General features: G+C 49.3%; 9 protein-coding genes across 9 annotated transcripts; 4 read left to right on the top strand and 5 right to left on the bottom strand.

Moving 5' to 3' along the window:
• Positions 1-890: 890 nt before the first annotated feature.
• Positions 891-3,482, bottom strand: FSUBG_5888 (sulfatase; the record flags this gene model as incomplete). Its single annotated transcript, XM_036684032.1, has 1 exon — positions 891-3,482. The coding sequence occupies one exon, from the start codon at positions 3,480-3,482 to the stop codon at positions 891-893; it is 2,592 nt and encodes an 863-aa protein (XP_036538672.1).
• Positions 3,483-6,767: 3,285 nt separating this feature from the next.
• Positions 6,768-8,867, bottom strand: FSUBG_5887 (ferric reductase Fre2p; the record flags this gene model as incomplete). The annotated part of the gene is made up of 2 exons (XM_036684031.1): positions 6,768-8,298; positions 8,350-8,867. The coding sequence occupies 2 exons, from the start codon at positions 8,865-8,867 to the stop codon at positions 6,768-6,770; spliced, it is 2,049 nt and encodes a 682-aa protein (XP_036538671.1).
• A 706-nt stretch (positions 8,868-9,573) lies between these two features.
• Positions 9,574-11,268, bottom strand: FSUBG_5886 (maltose permease; the record flags this gene model as incomplete). The annotated part of the gene is made up of 4 exons (XM_036684030.1): positions 9,574-10,545; positions 10,597-10,939; positions 10,990-11,056; positions 11,115-11,268. The coding sequence occupies 4 exons, from the start codon at positions 11,266-11,268 to the stop codon at positions 9,574-9,576; spliced, it is 1,536 nt and encodes a 511-aa protein (XP_036538670.1).
• A 414-nt stretch (positions 11,269-11,682) lies between these two features.
• On the top strand, positions 11,683-14,207 carry FSUBG_5885 (alpha-L-rhamnosidase A; the record flags this gene model as incomplete). Its single annotated transcript, XM_036684029.1, has 3 exons — positions 11,683-11,929; positions 12,016-13,281; positions 13,330-14,207. 3 exons carry the CDS (start codon positions 11,683-11,685, stop codon positions 14,205-14,207), a joined length of 2,391 nt encoding a protein of 796 aa, XP_036538669.1.
• A 485-nt stretch (positions 14,208-14,692) lies between these two features.
• Positions 14,693-17,255, top strand: FSUBG_5884 (beta-glucosidase I; the record flags this gene model as incomplete). The annotated part of the gene is made up of 3 exons (XM_036684028.1): positions 14,693-14,815; positions 14,866-15,320; positions 15,371-17,255. 3 exons carry the CDS (start codon positions 14,693-14,695, stop codon positions 17,253-17,255), a joined length of 2,463 nt encoding a protein of 820 aa, XP_036538668.1.
• A 267-nt stretch (positions 17,256-17,522) lies between these two features.
• FSUBG_5883 (uncharacterized protein) lies at positions 17,523-18,632 on the bottom strand (the record flags this gene model as incomplete). Its single annotated transcript, XM_036684027.1, has 2 exons — positions 17,523-18,275; positions 18,330-18,632. 2 exons carry the CDS (start codon positions 18,630-18,632, stop codon positions 17,523-17,525), a joined length of 1,056 nt encoding a protein of 351 aa, XP_036538667.1.
• Positions 18,633-19,039: 407 nt separating this feature from the next.
• Positions 19,040-20,092, top strand: FSUBG_5882 (uncharacterized protein; the record flags this gene model as incomplete). Its single annotated transcript, XM_036684026.1, has 3 exons — positions 19,040-19,151; positions 19,436-19,494; positions 19,544-20,092. 3 exons carry the CDS (start codon positions 19,040-19,042, stop codon positions 20,090-20,092), a joined length of 720 nt encoding a protein of 239 aa, XP_036538666.1.
• A 286-nt stretch (positions 20,093-20,378) lies between these two features.
• FSUBG_5881 (salicylate hydroxylase) lies at positions 20,379-21,965 on the bottom strand (the record flags this gene model as incomplete). The annotated part of the gene is made up of 6 exons (XM_036684025.1): positions 20,379-20,576; positions 20,636-20,825; positions 20,885-20,933; positions 20,983-21,700; positions 21,757-21,897; positions 21,951-21,965. 6 exons carry the CDS (start codon positions 21,963-21,965, stop codon positions 20,379-20,381), a joined length of 1,311 nt encoding a protein of 436 aa, XP_036538665.1.
• A 426-nt stretch (positions 21,966-22,391) lies between these two features.
• Positions 22,392-24,879, top strand: FSUBG_5880 (C6 transcription factor; the record flags this gene model as incomplete). The annotated part of the gene is made up of 12 exons (XM_036684024.1): positions 22,392-22,539; positions 22,595-22,655; positions 22,701-22,715; positions 22,754-23,462; positions 23,512-23,545; positions 23,596-23,716; positions 23,775-23,795; positions 23,876-24,002; positions 24,041-24,231; positions 24,283-24,328; positions 24,381-24,457; positions 24,504-24,879. 12 exons carry the CDS (start codon positions 22,392-22,394, stop codon positions 24,877-24,879), a joined length of 1,926 nt encoding a protein of 641 aa, XP_036538664.1.
• Between the last annotated feature and the right edge of the window lie 159 nt (positions 24,880-25,038).

The raw sequence follows: 25,038 nt of genomic DNA, 5'->3' as shown, positions 1-25,038 counted from the left end.
CCTTGATTGGTCGCGATGAAGTTGCATAACCTTATACCAGCTATTTTTAGAGCTTCCCCCGCAATGCATGCCAAATCGAGATAACTCATCGGCAGTTAGCCCATCAATTCATGGCTACTTTATCATTCTGTTATAGCTGTTTAATAGGCCTGAAGCTCATGCTGTGTGCTAATACATAATCACGAGGACTGTTCTCTCTTCTCTATTAAATGATAAAGCCAAGCCGTGGTCTCAGAGTGCGCTAGGTTTCCATGACCTGACTTCAGGGTAGGTTGTTTATTTTAGAACATATATTCTCATCTATGGCTTCCATTGGCCCAGACAATGTGATATATAGATACTGGATATAGCTGAAGGCTATAAGAAAAGCTCTATGACTTGTAGTTCGTCAAGACGAGTGCGCTGTGGTGCGCGATATGCCTTTCACAAAAACGGCTGGGGATCGTGACACTCAATGACAAATGGGATGCGACGGAAGTGCAATGTCAGGGGAGTTACTGTTGGGTGAAGCATACAGCACTCCTGTACAGGCCTGTTGGCAGAATCTAGAGGTATGTTGCTTAGGAATTCTGTTAACCGTTACTACGATTTGTCAATACAAATGGCATCCCGCTTGACGATAAGGCACCAGATCGAAGAATAGCTTGCCTCAGCGAGTTTCAGGCCCGAGAAGCTTTGACAGAGCACTCGGTCTGTAATGACCTTATTACCGTTAGCTAGATAGCGGCATACATCTCAGAGCATGGCAATCAAGTTCAGATATAGACAGGTCACAAAGAGAGCCCGTGGTAAATCGAGACTGTTGTAAATGGATATCGCAATGCAAAAGTCTAAAATGCAAACTATTCATACATCTTCATTATTATACCGCTGAACTCCCCAGCCTTTTTTTATTGATCCCTTGTCTCTTGGACATTAGGATTCCTCTCATAACGCCAACGTTTTCCATTCTCTTGCACATGCCACCTCGTCATGAAAGCACCCTCTTCTACCCATTGCGCCCACTCGACACCCCATTTCTTCTCCACAGAGTCCAAGAAGGAGAGATAGTCAAAGGCCTGAACAGGATCCTTTTCTAACGGGTCAGCAGCAAGATCGCTGAGGCGCCACTCGGTGTTGTCGATGAGAGGAACGCTGAGGTGACGGTCAGGATAGCGGACATCGCGCACGTTGAGCATGGCTCGGCCAGGGTTGACGACGGTGAAGTGCCATTGAGCTTGGCCTGTTTGGTTGTTGACCATTTGCATGGGTCGTAGGAGGGACTGGCCTTCGTAGTTACCCACCAGGGACTCGGCGGCTTTGCGGCTGACGCCTTCGAATGAGCCACTCTCGAGCATGAGATCGAGGATCGTAGGAAGGACTTGGGTGGAGTGAACGGCGTGCTCAACCTTGAAAGCAGGAAGAGATGGGTGAGAGAAAACAAGCGGGACATGATCAGATCCAACGCTAGGGTTATAGTAAGGAGAGGCCTTGCCATTCTCAACCAGCGAGACACCGTGATCACCAAGGAACACGATGAGAGTTTCGTTTGCAACGCCTTGGTCATCCAACATCTTGAGAACCTTGCCAATCCACTTATCATCATAGCTCTCAGCGTTGGCATAATGTGACATCTCATCAATATCCTTGCCAGAGCCGATAGCAGTGTATGTCTCATTCTTAGGAATACCATAAGCGTGGTGACTCGTGCTAGTGATATGTGTGAGGAAAACACGGCCGTTGTTCTCCTTGGCATCGTTGAAAGCATCGCGCATGTAATCCTCGAGAGGATCCTCCTGGAAGCCAAAGTAGTTGATGTCCTCCAGATCAACGCGGTGCTTAGCATTCTCACTGCGAAGGGAGTCTCGGTCCTGAGTGTTCTCCTCGGGATAACCACAGGCAGTCATGAGCTTGTGATGGTTGTCGTAGTGAATCATGGCAGTCTGGAAGAAGTATGACTTCCATTTGGCAGCTTTCTCGTCTTCGGCCTTGTTCATGGCGTCGAAGATTTGAGGGAGGCAAGGCTGGTAGATGTGACGCTTGTAGTCGAGGTTGAAGTCGGCGATGAGGGGGTTGAGGCCGCAGATGGTGCCGACGAGACTCTTGAGAGTATAAGTACCGGAAGTATAAGCGTTGCTGAAATGAGCACCGCCACGCTTGGGTGTCTTGTCATGCTTGAAGCCATCATCGTAGTCGCCAGTGACATATCGGGCATTAGGCATCAAGTTCTTGAGGCGTTCCTCAACATCCTTGGGAATCTTCTTATCAGGGTAAGAATCCTTGAACTTGTCCCACATGTGACCGCCCTTCTTGAAGGGGAAGATATCGTTCCTGGTACTTTCGAGCAGGAAGAGCATGACGTGCTTGACAGAGACATCCTTGAGCTTATCCTTCAGCTCTTCCAGAACAGGCTGGTCGAGGTTGGAGATCTTCATGGGATCCTTGGCGGCGTTGTAGTGAAGCTCGTTGGGAGTGTACCAATCCTCAAAGCCAGCCAGAGGCTTACCCTTGGGCAGCCAATCCATCTTTGGGGGCTCGCCGAGGGCTGACTTCTCATCCCATTGGTGTTGAATGCCGACTTGTTCAAACTTTGAGGGGAGTTGATCGAGGAGTGGTGCGGTTGATGAGACGTCAACGAAGGGGAGCAGACCAGTGGTCCATGAGAGGAAGAGTAGAGATCGATCATCGGGACGCTCAAGTAGCAAGACTAGCATGACAATAGTGAAGAGAGACCAGAAGAAGTATGGCATGCCGTAGTGAATCCGCCTCACAGTTGAAGGCTGCACCCTGACGCCAAAAGTGCTGGCTCGTTGCGAGATTCGAGAGTACAGAGTTTGCGACTTGCCATGCTCAACAAAGTTTTCTTCCCAGGTCTCATCATCAACATCATCGTACTTACTCTCCTCGGCAATGACAGGTTCAGGATTGGGAAGAGGGCTGTAGATGTTGCGCTTCCTCAAGAATCTGTTTGTCGCAGTTCGCGCCATAGCCCAAGGGAAATGGACCATGTCCGCACCCCACCCAAACACTCTATAGCACACATTCTGAAGCAGCCAAGCAAGGACGATCAAGCAAGAAGCGACCAAGATGAAGGTCACGAGACCAGAAAGGAAGATGGCTCTGGATGTAGGGTCGGAGACAAGGTTGAGGTTTCGCCAGTGAATCTCGGCGCCGGAGACGAGGTAAAAAGTAATGGATATTAACGATAGAGCGACGTTGTATAATATTAATAAACCAGCGACGGCTGTAGTGGCGTAGTGTAGTATTTGGGTCCTGGGAGACCATTGATCGAGGAGGAGTCGGATTAAAAGAAGGACGAGAATATCTTGCACGAAGAATGTACTGAAAAAGGTGAACAATCGACCGGTAGCGACGGCGTTTCGGTGGCTGTGGATATGGGCGAGCTTGGATGCGAAGAGGGCTGAGACAGCAAAAGTAAAGATGAATGGGCGATTGGCAAGACGAGCGCCCAACCTCGTGAGCCAAGAGGGTATGCAGACCATGATTGATGGACAAAGGCCGTAAATAAAAGATAAGATAAGATGAATGAATAAACGAGAGTATGTATGTATGTATGTAGCACTGATCACATATAATGCTTGTAAGAAAAATAATGTCACCTCAAAGCTGAAAGCCAAGCACCATGATCGCCGTTTCGTTCTAGAAGAAAAAATAGACAAGAAAACTCGAGACAGGAAATCCAAAATGTGGAGAAAGCAACCGGGAGCCCGGGACTATTATATCAGATTTTCAGCCATCATCGTCTATTCCCTCTTTTTTTTTTTTAATTAGCTGCGGCGTCTACCCAAAAAGCCCTGCCCGAGAGTGCGCCCCCGTTTACGTTATGCAAATTGAAGGAAGCTCGCGTGCGCTGTTGCCTCTTTGCTTTGGCTAGCACTAAGCAATCTCGTGTTACGGATTTTCGGCACCGTCTGCTTATGCTTTGGACGTGTGTGATTGGCGGAGGCGCGGGATTCACCTGTTTTTAGGGCGAGCCGAGGAGCCGAGTTTCAACTAAGAGAAAAAAGGGGGCAGGACAGTGTTGACTTACTTTAGTGCTATTGGTGGAGGGGTACACGGAAGCTAAACATGTTATGGTATGGTTGACCGTAGGAGCTCGTTTAATCTCGTTGTACCCGAGGCCATGCATCACGAGACCAATTTCTTTCTGCTGCATAGCGGCCGAGAAGCTTGGGTTGGGCGCTAGAATGGGAAGACATACCCTTGCTCGGTTATTCCCGAATCTGGACCTGAAAATGAGAGGACGGAGCTGCAGCCCTAAGTCATGTCAGGCCATGTCATTGCACCCTTTTGGCTGACTCTTTCGTCATGACCGAAATGGAGAGTAGCAATGGATGGATGCCAGATGGCAACAAGGTTTCCCTCCCATGGCTTAGGTAGGGCGTTGTCCAAGCCGTTATCCGAAGTCAAAGTCAATGTTTTGACCATCTTCGGTATGTAAACACAACGGGAAACAGAACAAAGCCCATTCTGTAATTATGCCTCGTTTCAAAGGACATTGCATAAACGAGCGAAATTGGTGGGGTCATCATGGCCTGAGTCATATTAGGTACTGTGCCTTCCAAGTTCTGCCTACCAACAGCTCCTCTTCAGCCTAACCAGCTCAGCCTCTCTGCGCTGGCAATCCTCCTAATCCAACGTCAGCCACTTCCTTCTCGTGTAGATCATTAAGGAAGGGGGGGAAAAAGGTCCCCTTCCCCTCTGACCAAGGAAGGTGCCAAGGTGGCTAAAACCAAGGGACCGGCTACATCGGAAATGTTGTTTTTGTCGCGGAATAGCGGCAGCACAAATTTGCAGGGGGCAGCAGATCCTGGGAGGTCTGGGCCACTGGGGCGAGTGGGGAAGTGTGACAGTGGAGGGTTGCAGTAGATCATCCAGCCAAGAAGAGTTAGGGCGTCGCGGCTAAACGCCAGAATCTTTGTGATCTTTTCCATCCTTTATTTTGGTGCTGATATCATTGGATAATTCTGTGTGATTGGGAAATATAACAAGAACCCTGTGCTGTTTATAAATGGTTATTTCTGCTGTGGCAAATCACGAGAAAGTTTCTCCGGCCAGGATTTAGCCTTTACCGGCCGGTTATACGGAAATGAAACGTCTTACGTGTAATTGGCCGCCCTGAGTTTCTTAGTCCAGGGTAGCTCGAGCCGTTCCTTGCGTTAACACCAGAATAGAAAATTGTCACGAGCTTCAGCTGGGAATACACTCTGAATGGCCCTCTCGTATTTGACGCTTCATGATGCCATGGGCAATTTATCATTCCGCTACTGAGCTTAGCGCATCGCGGTCCGCGTTTTGTGGATTCGGGACCCCGGAACGTCTGCAGTTACCGAGCTTCGATGGATTGACATGCGGGCTGTTGAATCCAGGGGTTGGGATTGCCTTGACAACTTATACGAGATGAATGACATTTCACACAGAATTAATACATAGGTCTAGCATGAGTGGCCTTATGCAACTTCGACAAGGGAAGGTCTGTCTAGTTCAGGCGATATTGGACCCCGCATGACCTCTTGGTCATTGTTAAAGAGACCATTGCCTTTATCACAGATCTTTTTCTATGACTCGGCATGATTAGACAGCACATTATTTTGCGCATATTTTACACATTCAACCATGGTATCCGTGCTGTCACTTCGTATCGACCTTTTTCTTCTTAGTAGTAGACACTGCCCGAATCCAACACTTGGACCAACCTCGTATTCCAGCCGTATGTACGATCATGGTTACGAGATCCTACCCATAGCATGATAGTCAGGTTTTAAGTGCTTGTTTTTAACCTTATTGTCCTTCCAAAAGTTCCAGTCGTGCTGAGGCAAGAAATCCCAAACTATGCACTCTCCCGGTAATTATGTTCTGCCCCTTTGATCCTTTTACTACACCTCTCGCTCCCGCCATAGCCAACAATCCCTTTTCTCCCCCTCGAGATACAAGCAGGAATTCCCCTGAGTAGCACGCGACCACATCTAAGTATGTCATGGTTGCTAAGGCCGGCTACAGCGGGCCGTTCGGCCACTTAGCGCCCTATCAGAGTCCAACCGCGGTGTTATTGATATTAGATAGGGGGTTTGGGGATCATTCCTGAGGAAAGACAAACTATCATTTGCCAGTTATCCGATCTGAAAGCACGCTTTCTATGCTGTCTGATAGGCGGCCACTAGGGACTCGATACAAAGGCACTGACAGCGGCTGTACACTTGCCTGTTCACCGTGAGTTATTACCTATTGTCGTGTGATACAGTTCATGCAATTTGCTCTCCCGTCGTGGTATCAGTGCTATTACTCCTTATTGGCGCTTAACATCTGCTAAGTGATGCACATCAGTTCACCCCGTAATCCAGCTGCAGGTGAAATCGAACATCCTTTCGCCACGCCAGATCAGGCAAATGCTCGCTTCCCCCCTTATCAAACCGTACATTGCCCCTTGCTACCCAATCCATAATGGATTGAAGCCAGTACGTTCCTGCTAAGAACCAGGCGTGCTTGGTCAAGAGACAAGTTCCTATTACGAAAGGCCAGTTACTAACGAATTCACAAACTTATTTCCTCATGATGATGGCAGGACAATGTCGTTTCGTAAAGAAGCACTACTTTTCCTCTTAACTATCCACGGCCTGAAAGGGCATACCAAGGCTAGGTCCATCGAACAGTGGATTAGGCCTTGAGGCATCAATACTCCACAATCACATCCGCTCATGACGGTTAAAGTGAGCATTCACAATCTCTAACTGCAGACAATTGATATGTAGTCAGGTATATTGTCCCGCTTACCAACTGAAAGCATCGACCTCCAGTTCAAACACAGCCTCCCTTGCCTTTCCAACACTCACAACAGCAGAACGAGTACTATCGCAAAGTCCGGGAGGACCACAAACGACGACACCAATCCTCTTCCAACCCGCTTCGACTTCATGCTCCAGAAGCGCCTTTACATCCAAACGCTCGCCGACCGATATGACCTTGTCTGCTATCTCGCTTAATGCTGGCTCGAGGTCCTTCAGAAGCGGCCGAGAAGACTCTTTCAGACTCCACGCCAGTTTGACATTCACGTGAGCTCGGGTCCACGACAAAATACCAGTGATGCCAATTCCGCCAGCGATAAGCAGTACGCGATCGCATTTAAGCACATCACGAGTGATGTTGCCGCGATAAGGGCCCTCGAGGAGAATAGGAAGGTTTGAGTGCTTTCGTAGTAGACTTGTAGTCCCCTTGTGTTTTTTGATGTAGAGGGAGATGCTGTCAGTACCTGCGACGCTCTGTGATATGGCAACTTGAGGGATCTTCTGGCTCATCTCGACGTCACCCGAGTGGGATGATGCTTGCTCCAATGTAGACACCTTGTGCAATAGAGCTGTGTTAGTGATGGAGAATGGGTGATTCTGCCATGGAAGAAGCGGTTGCAGTGTAGGGAAGTATATGTAGGCATGGTAACCCGGGGTAGATAGCCATCTAACACCAGAGATATCCAGACGGACAATTTCATCAGATAGCTCAATGACAGTGGCTCGTCGTACACCATTATGCGCAACGCGTAGCACACGGAAGAGACGATCAAAGAACCATACGGCGCAGACCATGTAGATCCACAGTTCGTAAACTCCAGAGAATGGCTTCCAAAGGTAGACATGGTACCAACAGCCAATGATGACGAAAGCGGCGAGGAAAATATGTAGGATGAGGAATACTTCGTATGAAGCACGGCGGAACCAAAGAACGCTCTGAGCCAGAAGAAGTACTAGACATAGTGTTCCCACAATGCCCCATATCCAATAAGGCTTATGAACATCTGTGTAGTATGTTCCGAGACTAACGTAGGCAGCGAGGAGGGTGATAGAATGAACAACAGCATGAAGCGCACAGAGACGAGCAACCCAGCGATGAAGCACCAGAAAGGTCGAAAAAGGCCAGTCGGTGATCCACAAGAGGATATTGTTGCGCGAAGAGAAGAGGACCGTCAGTGGTAGCAGGGCAAACGAGATATGACCTGTTCGGTAGCCGACGTATGCGAGTAGCTCGGCTGACTTTGTGAAGCCCCAAGGATGAGGGTAAGGAAAGTTCTTGTAAGAAACCGCACCGAGGATGATGTTCAGGATAATAAACATGGCGACCCACAAGCCCTGGCCCATTGTTGGGGCGTTACCGAGGAGGTAAGGCAGTGGACGAATGTTGTAGCCGCGAAAGAAAGATGGGTAGATAAGATGTGACTTAATCCTATCTGTGGCACGGCTGATGAAAGGGACGTAACCCAGAACGGAGAAAAATACTGGTGTTGCGACTCCTACAGAGATCAACACGATACTAAAGACCAGACTATTAGCCAAATACCGAGCGAAGGTGTCTCGAACTTACACGTAAGTAGACTGAACAGCCTCTTCCCAGTCAAAAAAGACATTGAAGTCATACTGATACTGGTAATCAGCATCTGCTATAAGCGCCGTGTAGTTCAGCGTGTCGCCCGCCGTATACGTCCTCTTCGGAGGCGCCGTCACATTTGCAAGCGCAGCACCATAAGTCCATTCCGCAGACACAGTTTTATCCCCTGTTGCTTGCTGTACCCAGTACGCTTCAAGCTTTGAGGCTGAAACATCTGCGCAGCGGGTGTTGAGGCAATATGCGAGAGTGCGGAGAAAGTCGCCGTTCTGTGCGATGCAGGGTGCCATTGGTGAACCACCGTGTGAGTGTTCGCTTGCGCCCGTGCTATGGTGGTCCATTGACGGGCAGTCGAGAGGTACGCTGCTGATCACGGCGCGACAGGCGTAGGCACAGGGCGGATCGTACCATGATTGGCCGTAGCCCATGAGGCCTGTCTTGTAGGCATTTGTACTACTTGCCAGCAATGACAGCAGAGCTACAAGAAAAAATCTCATCCTGCTAACTATTATTAAGTTGAGTCGAGGATGGTAGTGTACCCCGAACTTGAGAAAAGTAAGGGAAGTGAGGATTTATGTAGTAGGGCTGAACTGGAGTCGCACACGTTACCTACGCGAGGTGGCATGTCGCCAATAGATCGCTTACAATTAGAAAAAGCAATAGAGCCTTCAATTTTGCTAAAGAATTGAAAGGTTCATGCGCAAATCGACTCAGATAGTCAAGCCACATTCAATGCCAAGGCCCAAGAGTAGCCTGGCGTCCATCATAAGAGGGCCGAAATATGCGCAAACTTGCTCAGTGCGATAGACGAAGCAACCTCACTGTACCCACTGGACGAATCGTATGGCTGTGATTACATGCACTGCAACCTCGAAATCCATAATGGCTCTCTTATACTGAGTAAAGACAAAAAGACAGTCTAGTACAAGACAAAAAGACAGTCTAGTACAAGACAGTCCAGCACTAAGTATAGGTTCAATCCATGACCACCGCCGCCACCAGGGATAGCCAGTTAAGCGAGGTGTATGTAGGTTGAACGGCCCCATGGTGCATCAAATGCCATTATCGCGTGCATGAACCTCAGAGTAGTTTTTCATTAATAGTAAAATGTGCTTATAGTCAATTGAGCTTCATGGTGAAGTCTGGCTATTCTACACGTAGAAAATAAAACTCTGCCAACAACAACCGATACCGCCTGTCCTATCAATCGCTCTTGTAGTTCTCAAATTGGCGAGCAGGAATCTTCTTCTCAAACATGATATCAAGCTCATGGAACGTCCTGCCCTTGGTACCTGGTACATCGAAGAAGACAGCCACCATCACCAACAGAGTCATGCCAAAGAAGACCCAGCCAATATGACCACCCATATTGCCCTCGTCCTTGTTGAACATGTACGGCAGCACAGTCACCCAAACAGTGCTGGTAATAGCCTGGAATCCGAAAGCGATACCCTGAGACTTGGCTCGTAATCTGGAAGCAGACACTTCGCCAGCCACAGCGAGACTTGAACCAACGGCTGGACCGTAAGCAAGAGCTAGGAATTGCATAGAGATACCGATAGCCAAGTTGGTCTTCTCGGACTGGGGAGAAGCAGCTGCGATGCCCATGATCATATAAATGAGAGCGCAGATGGTCATGCCGAAGAACAGCAATGGTCGATGGCGGAAGAGAGTCATCATGTAGATGTTGATCAATGAGGACAGGATAGAAACACCAAGACCGATCTGCATAATCTTGGTGATCAACACACTATTCAAACCAGTCTGACTGAGAAAGTACGGAGCATTGGACGACAGGCTTGAACCAACAATTTGGGGCATGTACATGCAGACCAGAATGATCCTTGTACGGCGCCAGTTGCTGCCTTTGAAGCACTCCAAGAACGAAGCCTTCTCGCACGAGATAAGTTTCTCAGCCTCTATGGTCTCTTCCATGTGTCGGATGCGAGCCTCGAGATCTTCATCTTTGGCGGCGAATTTGGCGAGGTGCTTGAGAGCAAGATCGCGCTTGTTCTTCGCAACGAGATAGTATGGAGACTCGGGGAGGAATGGGAGGCCGAGGGCGAGGATTCCTGGGAAAACCCATGCAATGGCGAAGACGACTCGGAATGCGGATTCGTTCATGATCGTGACGCGGGCGTAGGTTGTGGAGATGGCGATGAGCATGCCGATGTTCTGGGAAAAAGGGGTTAGATGGTTCAAGGAATATGGGCAGATATGACATACCATCATGAGAATGTTGAGAGACAAGGCAATTCCACGCAGAGGCAGCGGTGTAATCTCAGAAACATAAGTCTGTGTCGTCGACTGGAACGCGCCTACAGCAAAACCAGAGATGATCTTGGCCCCCATGAACTGAGCAGGTGTTTCAGCGAGATAAGCCAGAGCAATGCCACAAGAAACGATTATGATGCCTCCGAGAAAGACAGCGCGTCGGCCGACTTTGTCCTGCACGAAGCCGGCGGTCAGGGAGCCAAAGAGCTGCATGATGTTGTAGGTGGCGTTCCAGAGGGACTGCCAGTATGCGGGGATGATGAGGTTACCGTCCACGAGGCTGGCGAACTTCATCCTATACTCGTGTTAGTATGATGGTGGGATGGTGATGGATATTGGACTTACTGGAAAGCTGGGAGGGCGAGACAGACGGCTAGAGCGAGGTTCTCGTAACCAACGAGAGCAGCTCCCACTATTTCACCAAGTCAGTGCCTATCCATCGACATCCCCAACAGCTGCTATCAACTCACAGTTTGCATAAATGGCCCAAAGGATGGCCTTTGGGTTCTTCTTCGCACACTCCCAAGTAGTCATCTCATGATCCCTCATAGCAACAGCATCCTCAGTGTGCATAACGTCAGCCTTCTCAAGCCTCACATCACGATCGAAGTCCTGATTGGTCATCTTGACAGTAGAGAAAAGAAAGAAGTGGTGATGTTGAATAGTCCACTGTAGAGTTTGTGGATGTTGAGATGAGAATACGAAAAAACCCTGGACTGAAGGGCCCCTTTAATATGAGGAACTGGGGATGTAAAACTGGTTGGAGATGAGATTTCTCTTGGTGGTACCCCAGAAGTCTGGACTCTCGTCTTGTGGGGTAATCTGGGGATGGGGTCGGGTTTTCCGGGGGGCACTAGGATTCCCCGAACGTCCTCGGTCGTCGGGGTAAATGACAACGCTCGCTGTATGAGAAACCGAGTGAATCACGCTGAATTTTCGTGCTTAAGCTTCTATTAAGCTTAAGGTAACCTCTAGCAAGGTGTTCTGTGCCCTGGGTAAATCTGTAGCGACATCAGCATCCTTATGCGCCAAGCCAACATGGAGAATTCACGGGAGACCCGCAACACACCCAAGTTCGTTACCCCAAAACGAATCTTGCGAACTTTGGGAAATGCGACAAGCGGGAACAAAGTATCGTCTTTTACCTTGACCAATGGCGACTCTGGGGACAAGGCTGAAGTCATCTTGGACTATGGCCGATGCGAAGGCGGTTTCCCCGTCTTCACCATTGAGTCTGCAGCAGCGCCCAAAGGGCAGCAACAAGTCGCGTTCCAAGTCACTTACAGTGAGACTATAGAGGGGATCGACAATGAGAATGGTGCAGTTTCTTCTGCTACGTGCTTACTAGTGTGCCAATGCTAACTCTTACAGGCGATGGTCCATTCTTCCTATTCTCTAATGCCATGGACAGCTACCGAGTCTGCAAACACCACGCCGCTGTCACCAACGATACGCAAATTGTGAAACCTCGCTTCACTCAAGCATCCCAGAGGTATCAAAAGATCACCTCACTCGACCCAAATACTAGCATCGTGTTCTCCAAAGTTGGCTTCCAAGCCGTGCGCCCTGATATTCCAGTGAAAGCCAACTTCCACTGTTCCGACGAAACCATCAATCGCATCTGGAGAGATGGTGTTCGAACAGTCGACTTGTGTACTGTTGAGCGCGAAGAGACTGTCCCAGCGTGGGATGTCACTGATGAGGGCACTCGTGTTTACGGAAGCCACTGGGCTCCTTGTCGACAGGGCACGAGATGGAAGAATTACAAAGTCACGTTCCAGACAAAGGTTGAGGAACATGGTGCGAGCTGGGCAGTTTTTATGATCACCAACGGTCTGATATTCTGCTTGGATACCAGGAGCAGAACGTTGACGGCTGTTGAGGGATTGTCGAACAAGTCATGTATCCTGCCCTCGATGGAGAGAGGATCATGGCAGCTGCCAGAGACTCTGGACCTCACTGGATGGCTGACAATCGAGACGCTCGCTGTAGAAAATCGCGTTACAGTCAAGATTGAAGGCAATGAGATTGCCTCAGCCAGGGATATCTATGTGAAAGCGATGCTTGGAAACGGGCTTGTCAACACAGGTTCTGTGGCATTCGGTGGTCCGCCTGGCTGGGTTGCACTGTACCGAGATCTATCAGTCGCGAATCTGAGTGGCCTAGCTCTATACGAGAACTCGCTGTTACATCCCGATGCTAGTCGCACGCTCGACGACTTCCAGGTCGGAACCAACAAGCTCGCCTGTATCATCGACGGCGCCAAGCGAGACCGAGCTTCCTTTGGTGGTGATGCCTTCGTCACCGGCCGGTCGATCGCATACTCCACTGCTGATTTTGAGGCATGGAAAGGTACCATCCAGCTTCTGATCAGTCATCAAACTAAGGAAGGGTATCTTGGCAACCTGTGTCCTATCCAGGCTCCAGAGCACGATGGCGCAGATGATCCGCCAGTCTATGGCCACTACTCGCTGGCATATGCGCTGCTACTGGTCGTCTCAATCAAGGATTACTGGCTGCACTCGGGTGATTGGTCTCTCGTGGAGAAGTCGTACGGTCAACTTGAACGACAGATGGAGTTTACGAGGAAGTTCCTGAATTCTGAAGGGTTGGTTCAAGCACCTCCGTATCTCTCGAGTATGTTCTCTCCACCATCTTACTTTTCAATGTACTAATGCTTAATAGTGACATGGTTCCCCATGGGCGGCCCTGTCTTTGGTGTCTCAACCGGTCTGAACCTTGCATACCTGGATGCCCTCAACGCCATGACATCAATGTCTCTCGACGACAAGACCGCATCTCAATATTCCTCCCAAGCGGCCAATCTAAAAGAGACATTGATCCGTACGCTGTGGAATAACGGGCAAGGCACCATGCGACCTTCTCTGTCCCTAGACCCCCATGGAGTCTTCCAAGATGTCAACGCGTATGCTGCGACTCTAGGTGTTTCTCCAGACCTACCAAGATTCGCAGAGGGCATACTTCCACCCGGTGAATCATTGCCCTCCGCATTCCGAGGTCTTGATAAATGGGATAAGTTTGAAGTTACCAGTCCCTACGCATCTGGCTTTGCACTAGAAGCTCTATTCGCCAAGAACGAGGGCATAAAGGCAATTGAGCTGTTATCTCAGGTATGGGGCGTCATGGCAGATCAGGATAATCCGAATTACTCTGGTGCTCACTGGGAAGCAATGAAAACTGACGGTTCACCTTTCAATCATGACGTGTCGCTGGCTCATGGATGGTCTTCCTGGCCAGTGTTTCTGCTACCGAGATATCTTGCTGGACTTTGTCCCCTTGAAGCGGGCTGGAAGAGAATTGGTGTTGAGCCTGTTCTTGCGGGTTTGGAAGAGGTGAAATACTCACTTGAGACAACCCAAGGTTATCTCTCAGTTGTAGTGCATATCAATGAAGACGCGGGCAAAGGTAGTATTAAGATCGTGGTGCCTCAGGGTAGTACTGCAGTGGTTAAGGCTCCAAAGGGTTGGAGCTTGGAAAATGATGGTGTTATTCAAGGATCTGGGACTGAAGTATCTGTAAAGCTATCAAAATACAGTTTATAGTAGTGAGACTACAGAGACAATACAATTTCTATCGGTTTTGCAGATTGATCCTACCTAATTTGCCACCATCGCTATAGTATCTTGACCAACCGATTTTTCGCTGATCCAAACCTCGGTGCGCTATCAACCGCCAAGTTTGACACTTGAACCACTATGTTCACAATCATTCTCTTTCAAACCGATAAGTATCGGCTGATCCAACTGCCAGAAAGCGCACGTATCACGTTCCAAAAGGACGAAGCTCGCAACATCCGACCCCGCACGATTGAAAATAGTGCTGTGGATCATAAATGACCGGAAAACCCGAGTATGGGGCGGACGCTTGCCTGCCTCCCACAACCCTTCTGTGAAACAGTGGAACATGCCTAGACTTGGCTTGCCGGAGCGGCAAAAGCGCCACTAGGGACAAGTGAAGTCATATATACAACTCCCAGCACCACTTCATGGCACGGCATACACAGCAAAGGCAATCACTTTTAGCAAATATGGATGTCCAAGCTACTCTCAAGACTCTGACCCTGCAAGAAAAGGTTAGGCTACTGTCTGGTACGCCAGATGACTTTGTCTCAATTGCAGGGATCCCTGAGAAGGGCATTGCACCACTCAAGGTATGTCACAAACGTGACTCTGCCGCTGCGACTACTAACACACCCGCTAGACAGCCGATTCAATCAGCGGCATACGCCCCAGTGAATTCAACAGTGCACTCACAACAGCTTGCTTCCCCAACACAGCCTGCATAGCCTCATCATGGAACACCGAGCTCTTGGAGAAGATGGGCGCTGAGCTCACTCGTCAAGCAAAGATCAAGCATGCGCAGATGATCCTTGGGCCGACTATCAATATCCAGAGAGATCCTCGCGCCGGACGTAACTTTGAGTGCTTTAGTGAAGATCCGCTGCTCTCGGGATACATGGCTGCGGCTATTGTGAATGGTATCCAGAGTAAAGGCTATGGAGCCTGTGCGAAGCATTTCGTCTGCAATGATTCTGAGACCCAAAGGCGGTATTGCAATGTTGATGAGTCGCCGGATGGTAGGGCGCTGAGGGAGATTTATTTGGCTGCCTGGTCATTTCTTTTGAAGAAGTCGAACCCTGATGGCATCATGACAGCGTGAGTGCCACCGATCCTACTCATGAAGCTAGGACTAACATCTTGTGTAGATACAACAAAGTCAATGGGGCTTTTTGTTGTGACAGCGAAACTCTTATCCAGGACATCCTCCGAAAGGAATGGGGCTACAAAGGCATCGTCATGTCAGATTGGTTCGGTACTCGCTCTACCGTAGCTGCCATGAAAGCCGGCGTCGACGTTGAGATGCCTGTACCTGTCTTCAGAGGCGAAAGGCTCATCAAAGCTGTAACCTCTGGCGAGATCAGCGAAGACGTGATCGACGCCAGCGTGGTCAGGCTCCTCGAGTTACGTAACCGTACCCAGGCGGCACAGAGCGAGGGACCAGAGAAGTCGGAGATCGTCCAGGAGACGAACGACATCGCTCGTCAACTCGCCCAAGAAGGTATAGTTCTTCTGAAGAATGAGAACCAAACTCTTCCACTGCCAGCATCCACTGGCTTAAGAGTTGGAGTCGTTGGTGAGTATGCTAAGAAGGCTGTCTTCACTGGCGGTGGCAGTGCGTCATGCAACCCTCAATATCGCCAGGTTCCACTCGATCTGTTGCGGGAAGCGCTGCCAGAGGAGCAGAAGATCTCACATGCAAGTGGTGTTCGAATGCGCCGCATTATTCCTACGGTACCTGTGGAGATTGTCACGACGAAAGAGGGCAAGAAGGGCGTTGAGGTAGCTTACTACAACGCGGGTCAAGATGATCCTGTTCTCGTTGAGACGTTGGAGGACGCTGCTATCAATCTCATGGCGCAGGGCAAGCCAGGACTGAAGACACCGGGCTCTCATGTGAAGATGACTACCAACCTTGTTCCGACGAGTACTGGAACTCACACGCTAGCGCTTCGCCACTCGGGGACTTTCATCGTTGAAGTTGATGGAGTCTGTGTGCTCAAAGGCGATGCACCAGATATCACAACCGAGCAGTTCCTCTTCAACCTGATCAAACTTGAGTCTAGAGTCCAGTTGCCGATGGAAGCAGGAAAGTCGTACCACATCTCAGTCACCATGCAATCGAGAGAACCTGTCATTGGAGAGCCTACTCCATATGGCCTAACCCTGGCCTTTGAGGAAGAATACTCTGAAGAGGAAGCTATATCCGAAGCCGTCGAAATCGCAAAGTCATCTGATATCACCATCATCTACGCCGGCCGCAGCGAACAGTACGAGTCTGAAGGATTTGACCTAGAGGAGATCACTCTCCCTGCCAACCAAGTCGCCATGATCAAGGCAGTCGCTGCTGCTTCCAAGAAGACAGCCGTTCTCCTACACTGTGGTAACCCGATTGACATCAGCAGTTTCGCTGATGATGTCGATGCCGTTGTGAATATGCACTTTCCAGGCCAAGAAGGACCCCAGGCTATGGTTGACATCTTGACTGGAAAGGTGAACCCCAGTGGTCGGTTGACGGCGACTTGGTTCAAGACACTAGAAGACTGGCCTAGTTTTGGAAACTTCCCTGCTAAGAAGGACGAGTCTGGGGGCTTTACCATCAAGTACGCTGAGGGCTTGGAGATCGGATATCGAGCTCCGGTGCCTGAGAACCGAGTCCAGTTCCCCTTTGGCCATGGCCTGTCTTACACCTCATTCTCATACGACCGTCTCAACGCTGAGTTGGATGCTTCTTCAAATCCTTCTACTCTCACAGTAAGCGTTAGTGTGACGAATAATGGCAGCGTTACTGGTAAAGAAGTGGTGCAGGTCTACATCTGCGCTCCTAAGGATGGAGCTGATTGGAGGCCATCCCGGGAGCTCAAGGGGTTTACCAAGGTTCAGCTTTCGCCGGGCGAGACCAGAGAAGTGTCCGTACAGATCGAGGTAGACACTTTCAACAGTCATTGGAGTGAGGGTTCGCATGCTTGGGTGGTAGACGCGGGCGAGTATGGCGTGGAGGTTGCTGACCAACACGCCACTGTTGTAATTTAGACTAGATGCAGGTTAATAGATGCCCGTTTATGGAACCAATCCTTCACCATTTCATAGGAAATTCTTCATGGTACAAGTAATATTTCGCCCTGAGATTACCGTAAGCAATAGTGATACCAACATGAACACCTGATATTGATAGCATACTTCCCCGCAGCTGAGTGAAGCAGAGAGCGACGCTAATCAATTAACATACCAACTCGCAACTCATGAAATGTTTAGGTTAAGACAATGTAATATGATATGCAATTCATTTCTGCTAATTATCTATAGTTCTGCAACCTCCACCCCAAGCTCTTTACATACGTCCAGCAGCTTAGACTCTTCCCAGTCTCCAACCTCGTCAGGCAGCACGAATCCCGTAGCCGGAGATCCAGCATTCTGAACCACCTCCTCGATTCCTCTTCCATTGGCAAAGGTCCAGACACGGACATATTTACTGCCAAAGTCCAATGTGAAAGTCTCACCTGCAGCAATGACGACCGTCTGACCCTCCCTGACTTCATTCCAGGAACTATTATTCCCAGACTTGATCTTTACCTTAAGAAGACCTTCTTGAACGATGAAACAGTGATCAGTGGAGGCAAAGGTAAGCCATTTGCTCAGAGGTGACTTTCCATAGACATTCGACGACTCAATACTCGACATGGAGAATTTGCCGCCTGACTGCGATGCGAGAATAAAAGGTCTTGACATGACTCCTCCAAGAAGCCATCGTGGTCCAGTATTGGCGCGCAAGAAATAAGCCTCGCCAGGGCCAGCTAGCTGGTTCTCAGAGTCAAGCCACTCACCAACCTCTGGTGGCTGGTAGTCACGCTTGAAGTGAACGTCAAATCTGTCCTTGGCCGCCATCATCTTCTGCATAAGCATTGACTTGATGTCGCGATCGTCAGTCTCCGGCACAAGGATGCCATTGTATGTCTCGCCGACATATCTGAAGAAGTCAACCCAGTCACCTGGAGCTACCAGACCCACGGTCTCAGTGTGAGGTCCGAGCAGGAGAGGGTTATGGATAACATGCTAGCGCCCCATTAGTCGATAGGATCAGCAGTTGGACATAGTTTGGGAACTTACAGGAGGGATATAAGCAAAGTCTCCAGGCCCCATGATGCGACACTTATCGCCACTCCAGAGCTTCAAGAAGCCCTTGGTGACGAGAAAGACGTCATGAGCCTCCTCATGCCAGTGAAAGCCAGGAGCATCCGCTAAGACGGCACCACTGGTAAACACAGCCATGCCGCCATTGGTCTGCTTCGACGAAGCAAGGATTCTGAAAACACCCTTGCTGCCAGGAATGCTAATGCGCTCTCCTTCGAGCTGGTCGATCATGTAGCTTGTCCTCTCATTAGGAGGAGATGTATGTAGGGGGACGCTCATGATGAATCAGGAATAGCGTAAAAGACGATATTGTGTGGCTCAGTATAGAGAGGGGAGGGAAAATTGATAACTTGGTGTTCTGTCGCAGGCTTGGCTGGCAACATTAGCAGGACCCTCTACTCTTCTACTCCTTCGACCTCCCACTTCCCGATCTCCACATCACGAGTCGGAGGCGCTGGAGAACCCCGCAACCGTCCCCGGATTTTCCATGTTTACCCCTCAAACTAACTTCGGCTGCTGACGAAGCTGATGCGGAAAAGCCGCAATTCCGACACGGGGGTACACGGCATGACCGGAATGCTGATTTACAGAAGTGTATCGGAACTAGGGTCTTTGGCAAATTCCCCTTGATGGACACCAGATCTTCATCCAAGCTGATCGCGTTTTCGGCCACAGAGTGCTAGGAAATGAGTCCCCCAACTTCGTTTCGAGCTGTTTACAAGCAGCTGGGTGAGCAAGAGATTGACGTTGATGTTTACCTGCCTTCTGTTGGGACTCCTTCTGCAAAATGCCCAGTCCGTAAGTTGAAGTATCCTACTGTCTCTGTCTCCATGCTGACTGCGTTTAAGTAATTAATATCCATGGAGGGGCTTTTATGCTCGGGTCCTCCAAGATGGTCAACAAAGACCAGGTGTCAGATTGTCTAAGTAGAGGATGGATCGTGTTAGCACCGAATCATCGTCTTTGTCCCCAAATCAATATTTTGGAGGGCCCAATGCAGGACTGTCGAGATTTACTGGCCTGGGTGTATGATGGAGGTCTCGAAACAGCTTTAGGAAAAGCGAGCTCAACACTTGTACCAGATCTCGAACATGTCTTTGCATTCGGCACTTCATCTGGCGGGCATTTATCACTCTGCTTGGTAAGCAAAGCGTATATCATGGTGTTGTATGAGACTTACGCTGAGATAGGGCTTTGGCGTTCCTCGTCCAGTCGCAGGGATCTACGACATGTATGGACCTAGCAACTTTGCCGACGACTTCTGGACGACAAAGCTTGAGGGTATGAAGTTACCACCTGGACTTACAGACACATTCCTCAACAAAGTGTTTGACGAGGACCCAGTCCCCATCACTGGAGGCGTCTCCCTCGAAGGCCAGGCAACAGGACCTCCAGATTTCAGTGACCCCCGACAAGCATATGCCCTGACACAACTAGCTAGCGGTACTGTCCTCGATGCCATCTTCCCTTCAAAAGACTGGAGCAAAGTCGACCCTGCACTGAATGTCGATTCTTCGTTTCCTCCGACATTTATAGTCCATGGCGATGCAGATACAAAGGTCCCGATTCATCTGAGCAGAAAGCTGTTTGATATGCTAAAGCAGAATGGTGTTGAGTGCGGGATGGTGGAGGTTCCTGGGGAGGAGCATACTTTTGCGGCCAAGATGGAAGTGGGTTCTGTTACTTGGAATCTTCAGCGACAAGGCTTTGACTTTCTTGAGTCTTTGATCAAGCAGTGATGCCGATCTTACTCTTTGTAAAAGTGCCCAGTACTGGCCAATTTGTTGTTTTATAGCTGAAACTTATGCCATGTCCATGTCAATGACAATACGAGGCCAACATGTTGATAGATCTGAATTAAATAAGACTCTTGAATGGACTTCGGGTAAACCTTATTAAGGGCACATCTCTTTACAGAAGAGTTTACTTAATATCGATTGAGACTACATGAGGGTATGTGTAGCGCAAAGAAATATGCTATTAATGGAAGGAAATATGCTGAATTATCTACATAGGACTGTCAAGCTATGCTGTGAAAGGATCACGTCTCACTGCATCTTCCACAACCTCAAACGCATCATATCCATACAACCAGGGCTGAACCTGGGGACAAGTCCACCTGCTTGGGAATGGGCCCTTGAGCTCTTCAGCGCCAAGTTGAGACAGGAAAGTCTCATCACGCGCCTCTTGAGCTGGTCCATCAGGCATATGGAATGACTCCCGCTACAAAAGAACACAGCATTAGTTATGTCTTTCACTGTTCCTGGGTCGTAGGTACTAACCTGCTTAAAAGTTTCTCGAACTATAGCTTCTCCACGTGACTTGCGTAACCGCTCATACATAGACAAAGCCTGTGGTAACTGTTGCTTTGATTTGACATGGCCGAGAAGTAGGCCCAGGACGGCGCCGTCCTCCACGGCGGAGTTGGCACCTTGGGCTAGGTAGGGGAGCATTGGATGGCAGGCATCACCGCTGAAGACAGCATGTTAGCAGGACACCTCGGATGATGGCAACATAAAAGAATTACTTACACGAAGACAAAATTCGAGTTGTCGTTGATCCATGAATCAAGCTCTTCTCCTACAGACTTTGTTAGCTCTGAAGACACAGACTTCAAAAAGCAACTTACTGTGCATCAGTTTCCACTTATCGACCTTGTCAACCTGTCCGAGAAACCTTGCCAGAATTGGATCCCAGTCATTAAACAGCTCTCGCATCTCCTCCACCGACCCAGCCTGTCGACTGACGTCTGATGGAAGATCATCGGGAACAAGTAGAACAACGTTATACATCTGTCCGCCACGCATAGAATAGCCAACAGCATGAGCGCCTGGACCGATCCAGAAATGCACAGTCGGACGTTCGACCCATTCCCGCAGCTCAGGGTCGTCGATATCCTTTGCGTCCAGAACAACGCGGTATGCTAGATCACCAGTGGGCATGGGCTTGTCTTCGCTACCAAGAAACTTGGACCGGCATTTAGACCAAAGCCCATCCGCTGCAACAATGAGATCGCCAGTGTACTTAGAACCAGCCTCAGTGCTGACCTCGGGAATGCTAAAGTCAATGTCCTTCACCCTATCACCCAGCTTAAACTGGACACCCAGTTCCTTCGCCTTATCGTAGAGCGCAAGCTGGAGGTCTACGCGGTGGAGATCGATGAACGGGGCGCCGTACTTCTTGCGGATGTGCTTGTGGAAATCGGGTTCTATGGCGAGCGTTCGGCCGGAGTATCTATGGACGACGAGGGACGTGGGTTCGGCAGCTGATTTCCAGAGTCTGTCGGGGAGATCCCATTTTTGGAGGATGCGCGTGCAGTTGGGAGTGACTTGTAGACCGGCACCGACCTAGACAGTATTAGTTTTCTGTCACTGTAGTAATGTGCTGCTGTGGAGTTGTATACCTCGAGTAATTCCTTTGCCGACTCTAAGACAGTTACATTGTGGCCTGAAAGAGAAATGGAGATGGCTGCGGCAAGACCCGCAAGGCCAGCACCGACAATAATGACATCCAAGTGGGCATCATCGTTGCCTTGACTGGGTTGCTGTCAAAAGGAAATATTAGTCAAGCCAACACAGGAGGTGTTCAATGACTTACAGTGGAACTTGGCATTTCGAATAGATATAATCGTCAACTATAGGTCTCGTGATAGAACAGAGATTAGAAGACGAAGTAGCTGGCTTTGCCGCGTTACTACATATATGGAAATGGCCCTCGGAACGACATGGGGGATGTAGGGTAGACTAGTTGATAGCTCTCTCGGAATAACCGAGGTCACATTCGCAGTGCCCGGCTTTTCCGCAGCTTGAGGATCTCAACACTAGCCGTGTTCAGTTTGGGCAAAAGCCTTGTCAGCCAATGAGACCTCCGAGACAAGATCCAGATCACTTTCGCGCAGCTCGTCGTTCGCGTTACCCCAGATTTGCCTCCGAGCTCGAAATTTCCGTCCATCTGGGGTCTCCGCACTTAGGACTCAACGCTTCGACATTCTGGGGTTTTATGCATGTTCGCTAATTCACTGATACTGATACTGTCGAGATGGATGAATCAATAGAGTCCCAGGTTCCTCAGGTGAACAGACCTGCAGCGCAGCGTCCAAGGCGGCCACGAGCTGCGCGCGCATGCGACCTCTGCCGGTCCAAGAAATACAAGTGCGACGAATCATATCCCTGCTCATATTGCCAAAGTCAGTATCTAAAGTTTGAATATTGCGACAAGACGTTGTGACTGACTGTTTAAAGGCCGCAATGTCGAATGCGTGTACAAAGGCCAGGACATGTCGCGCATGCGCATGACATCAAGGTACATCTACCTGTAGTATTTTCACTTCTGCTCTTGGCTCACTAGTGGGACGATAGCTATGTAAGACAATTGGAAGAGCAGGTGAAAAGCCTCTCTAGCATAGTGGAAAACTATGAGAAGGTAGCGACCGATGGGCCAAGCAACAGTCCTGAAGGGATAGCGATGAATGCTTCCTCGTTGCCAATAGCTCAGCATCCAACGGTAATGGAGGCCTTCCCTACACCGAATAGCATCTCGTCATGGCATACGAGAGAACAGGAGGTCTCTGGTATGAATACTCATACAAGAGATGTTGAATTCTACGGTAGTTCTTCATCTGTTGCTCTGCTGTCGCATGTTCGACGAACTGGGGAGGAGGACAACGATGGTGATGATGCAGGTGCACTTCTCTCCTCGTTGCATAATCCTCACTTTGATCCAAGTGGATCGCAAGATACCCAGAGAGGGAGAAAGAGTACGGAAGAGTCTGATAACTCACCGTGGTATCTACAATGCCGCAACTTTATAGACGGTTTCTTCTCCGCGATCCACTACATTCACCCGATTCTGGACAAGACTTCGTTCGTGCAACGCTGCGAGTCCTTGTGGGCAGGTGAGGGGCCGGAGAATAAGAGGATTACAAGTTTTGTGGCTTTGTATTATAGCATCCTCTCGATCGGTGCGTTGGTTGGGACGAGAGAGGATGAGCTCATCGATGGCATAACAAATCTGGCCTGGAGTCGGAAGTTCTTTGATCGAGCTAAGGACTGCTGTAACAGGCTGGGCATGGTCACTGACCTAGATATGGTCCAATGCTATTTTATTTTGGTAGGTTGCGCCGTGATACTGAACTGAACGACACTGATGATGATCACAGGCCAAAGTCTGCCAAAATGAACTGCATCCCCATTGTCAGTCAGCCAGGTCACGCCCCTGATGGAGATGTACTAACCTCTGTTAGTGTCATACATGTATGTTGGCCTTGCCATAAGAACAGCCCTGGCAATGGGCATAAATCGTGAGCCGGGACCCAACAGCAAGAAGCCGCCATCGTTACTCAGAGCAGAGACACGAACCTGGTGGTATGTCAAACCTCCCTGAGCCGGAACTAGTATGATTCAATTGCTAACTGTATCACAGGGGCCTTTACTCTTTAGAGACGTGAGTATCTCCCAACCTGCAATTGGTTCGTTGTCGCCGATCTGACACTGTTGAAGTGAAATGTCTTTCGCAATGGGCAGACCAGATACTCTAGGAGCAGACCTCTATCATAACCGACGATTCCCACGTATCAGTAATGGTCAAAGCGAAACCGGCATGGATTCTGAGATGTCCGAGCATCCTTGTTGCGCCATCATCGAGCACATGGTACATTTCTCCAAAATCACAAGAAACATCTGTCTTAGCATTTACCTGCCGGAAACGACGATACCGATGATGGTGGCGATGGCTGGCCAGATCGAAAGAGACCTGGAGGCGTGGACACAGAAGCTGCCCGAGGCGATAAGGCCAATGGGATCATCTACTCAGGTACCGTCTTTGAGAGGTGTCAGGGATGTTCAGTGGGTGAAGCGCCAAAGACTTGTACTAAACTTGCGTATGTATGCTACGATGCAATTCCGATATACAATGCTAATGATGGTTATAGGATATCACAACCTGAGAATACTCCTCTTCGGGTCCTTTCTGTTGAGGTCAACGGCACAAGAGAGGGCGACTATGAGTGACACTAAAACCGGCATCCAGAAGTGTCTTGAGTCGGCAAAGCAGACGATTGAAACCATATATCAGACTTACCAGCACAGCGACTTCTTCCGAACATGGTACGTATCATTACTCTCAAAGAAGTCTACCTCTAACGAGTCCAAGGTTCTACAACACGACATACACAGTTTTCGCCGCGAGCATAATACTGGTATACATGACCCAAGACGCAGTCGAGAGCGAAATGCAACCTTTACTTCGTCTAGTAGATATGGCGATCGAGATACTCATGATCATGGACGAGTGCGTCGTTGCGCTACAAGCGGCGAAGCTGTTACAGGGAGCGAGAGAAAAGGCGACACAGAAGTCGTCTCAAGTTGCTGTGGCCGCGAATCCAGGGACGTCGTGGCCTGATGGAATGGTGTACTTGAATCACTATTGGGGACCGCTGAATTTGTTGGACGGGGACTTGGATCAGAATCTCGATATGTCGTCGATAGACTTTGATGCTGCGAGCTTATTTATGTCGATGCCTCATTAGTTCAGGAAGAATACAATGGTTGATTGACAACGATCAAGAAAATAATAAGCAAGTCAAAGTGACAGTATATAATGGCCATGTAGTAGAGCAGAAGTAAGGCAGGTCTTTAGACCTTGACGTTCTATTGCGTGGTCAAGCAATGAATACAGATCAGAGGCC

Source organism: Fusarium subglutinans (genome assembly GCF_013396075.1).
Source record: "Fusarium subglutinans strain NRRL 66333 chromosome Unknown NRRL66333_c0000059, whole genome shotgun sequence".
Classification (NCBI taxonomy): Eukaryota; Fungi; Ascomycota; class Sordariomycetes; order Hypocreales; family Nectriaceae; genus Fusarium; species Fusarium subglutinans.
This window is presented reverse-complemented; position numbering and strand designations above follow the sequence as displayed.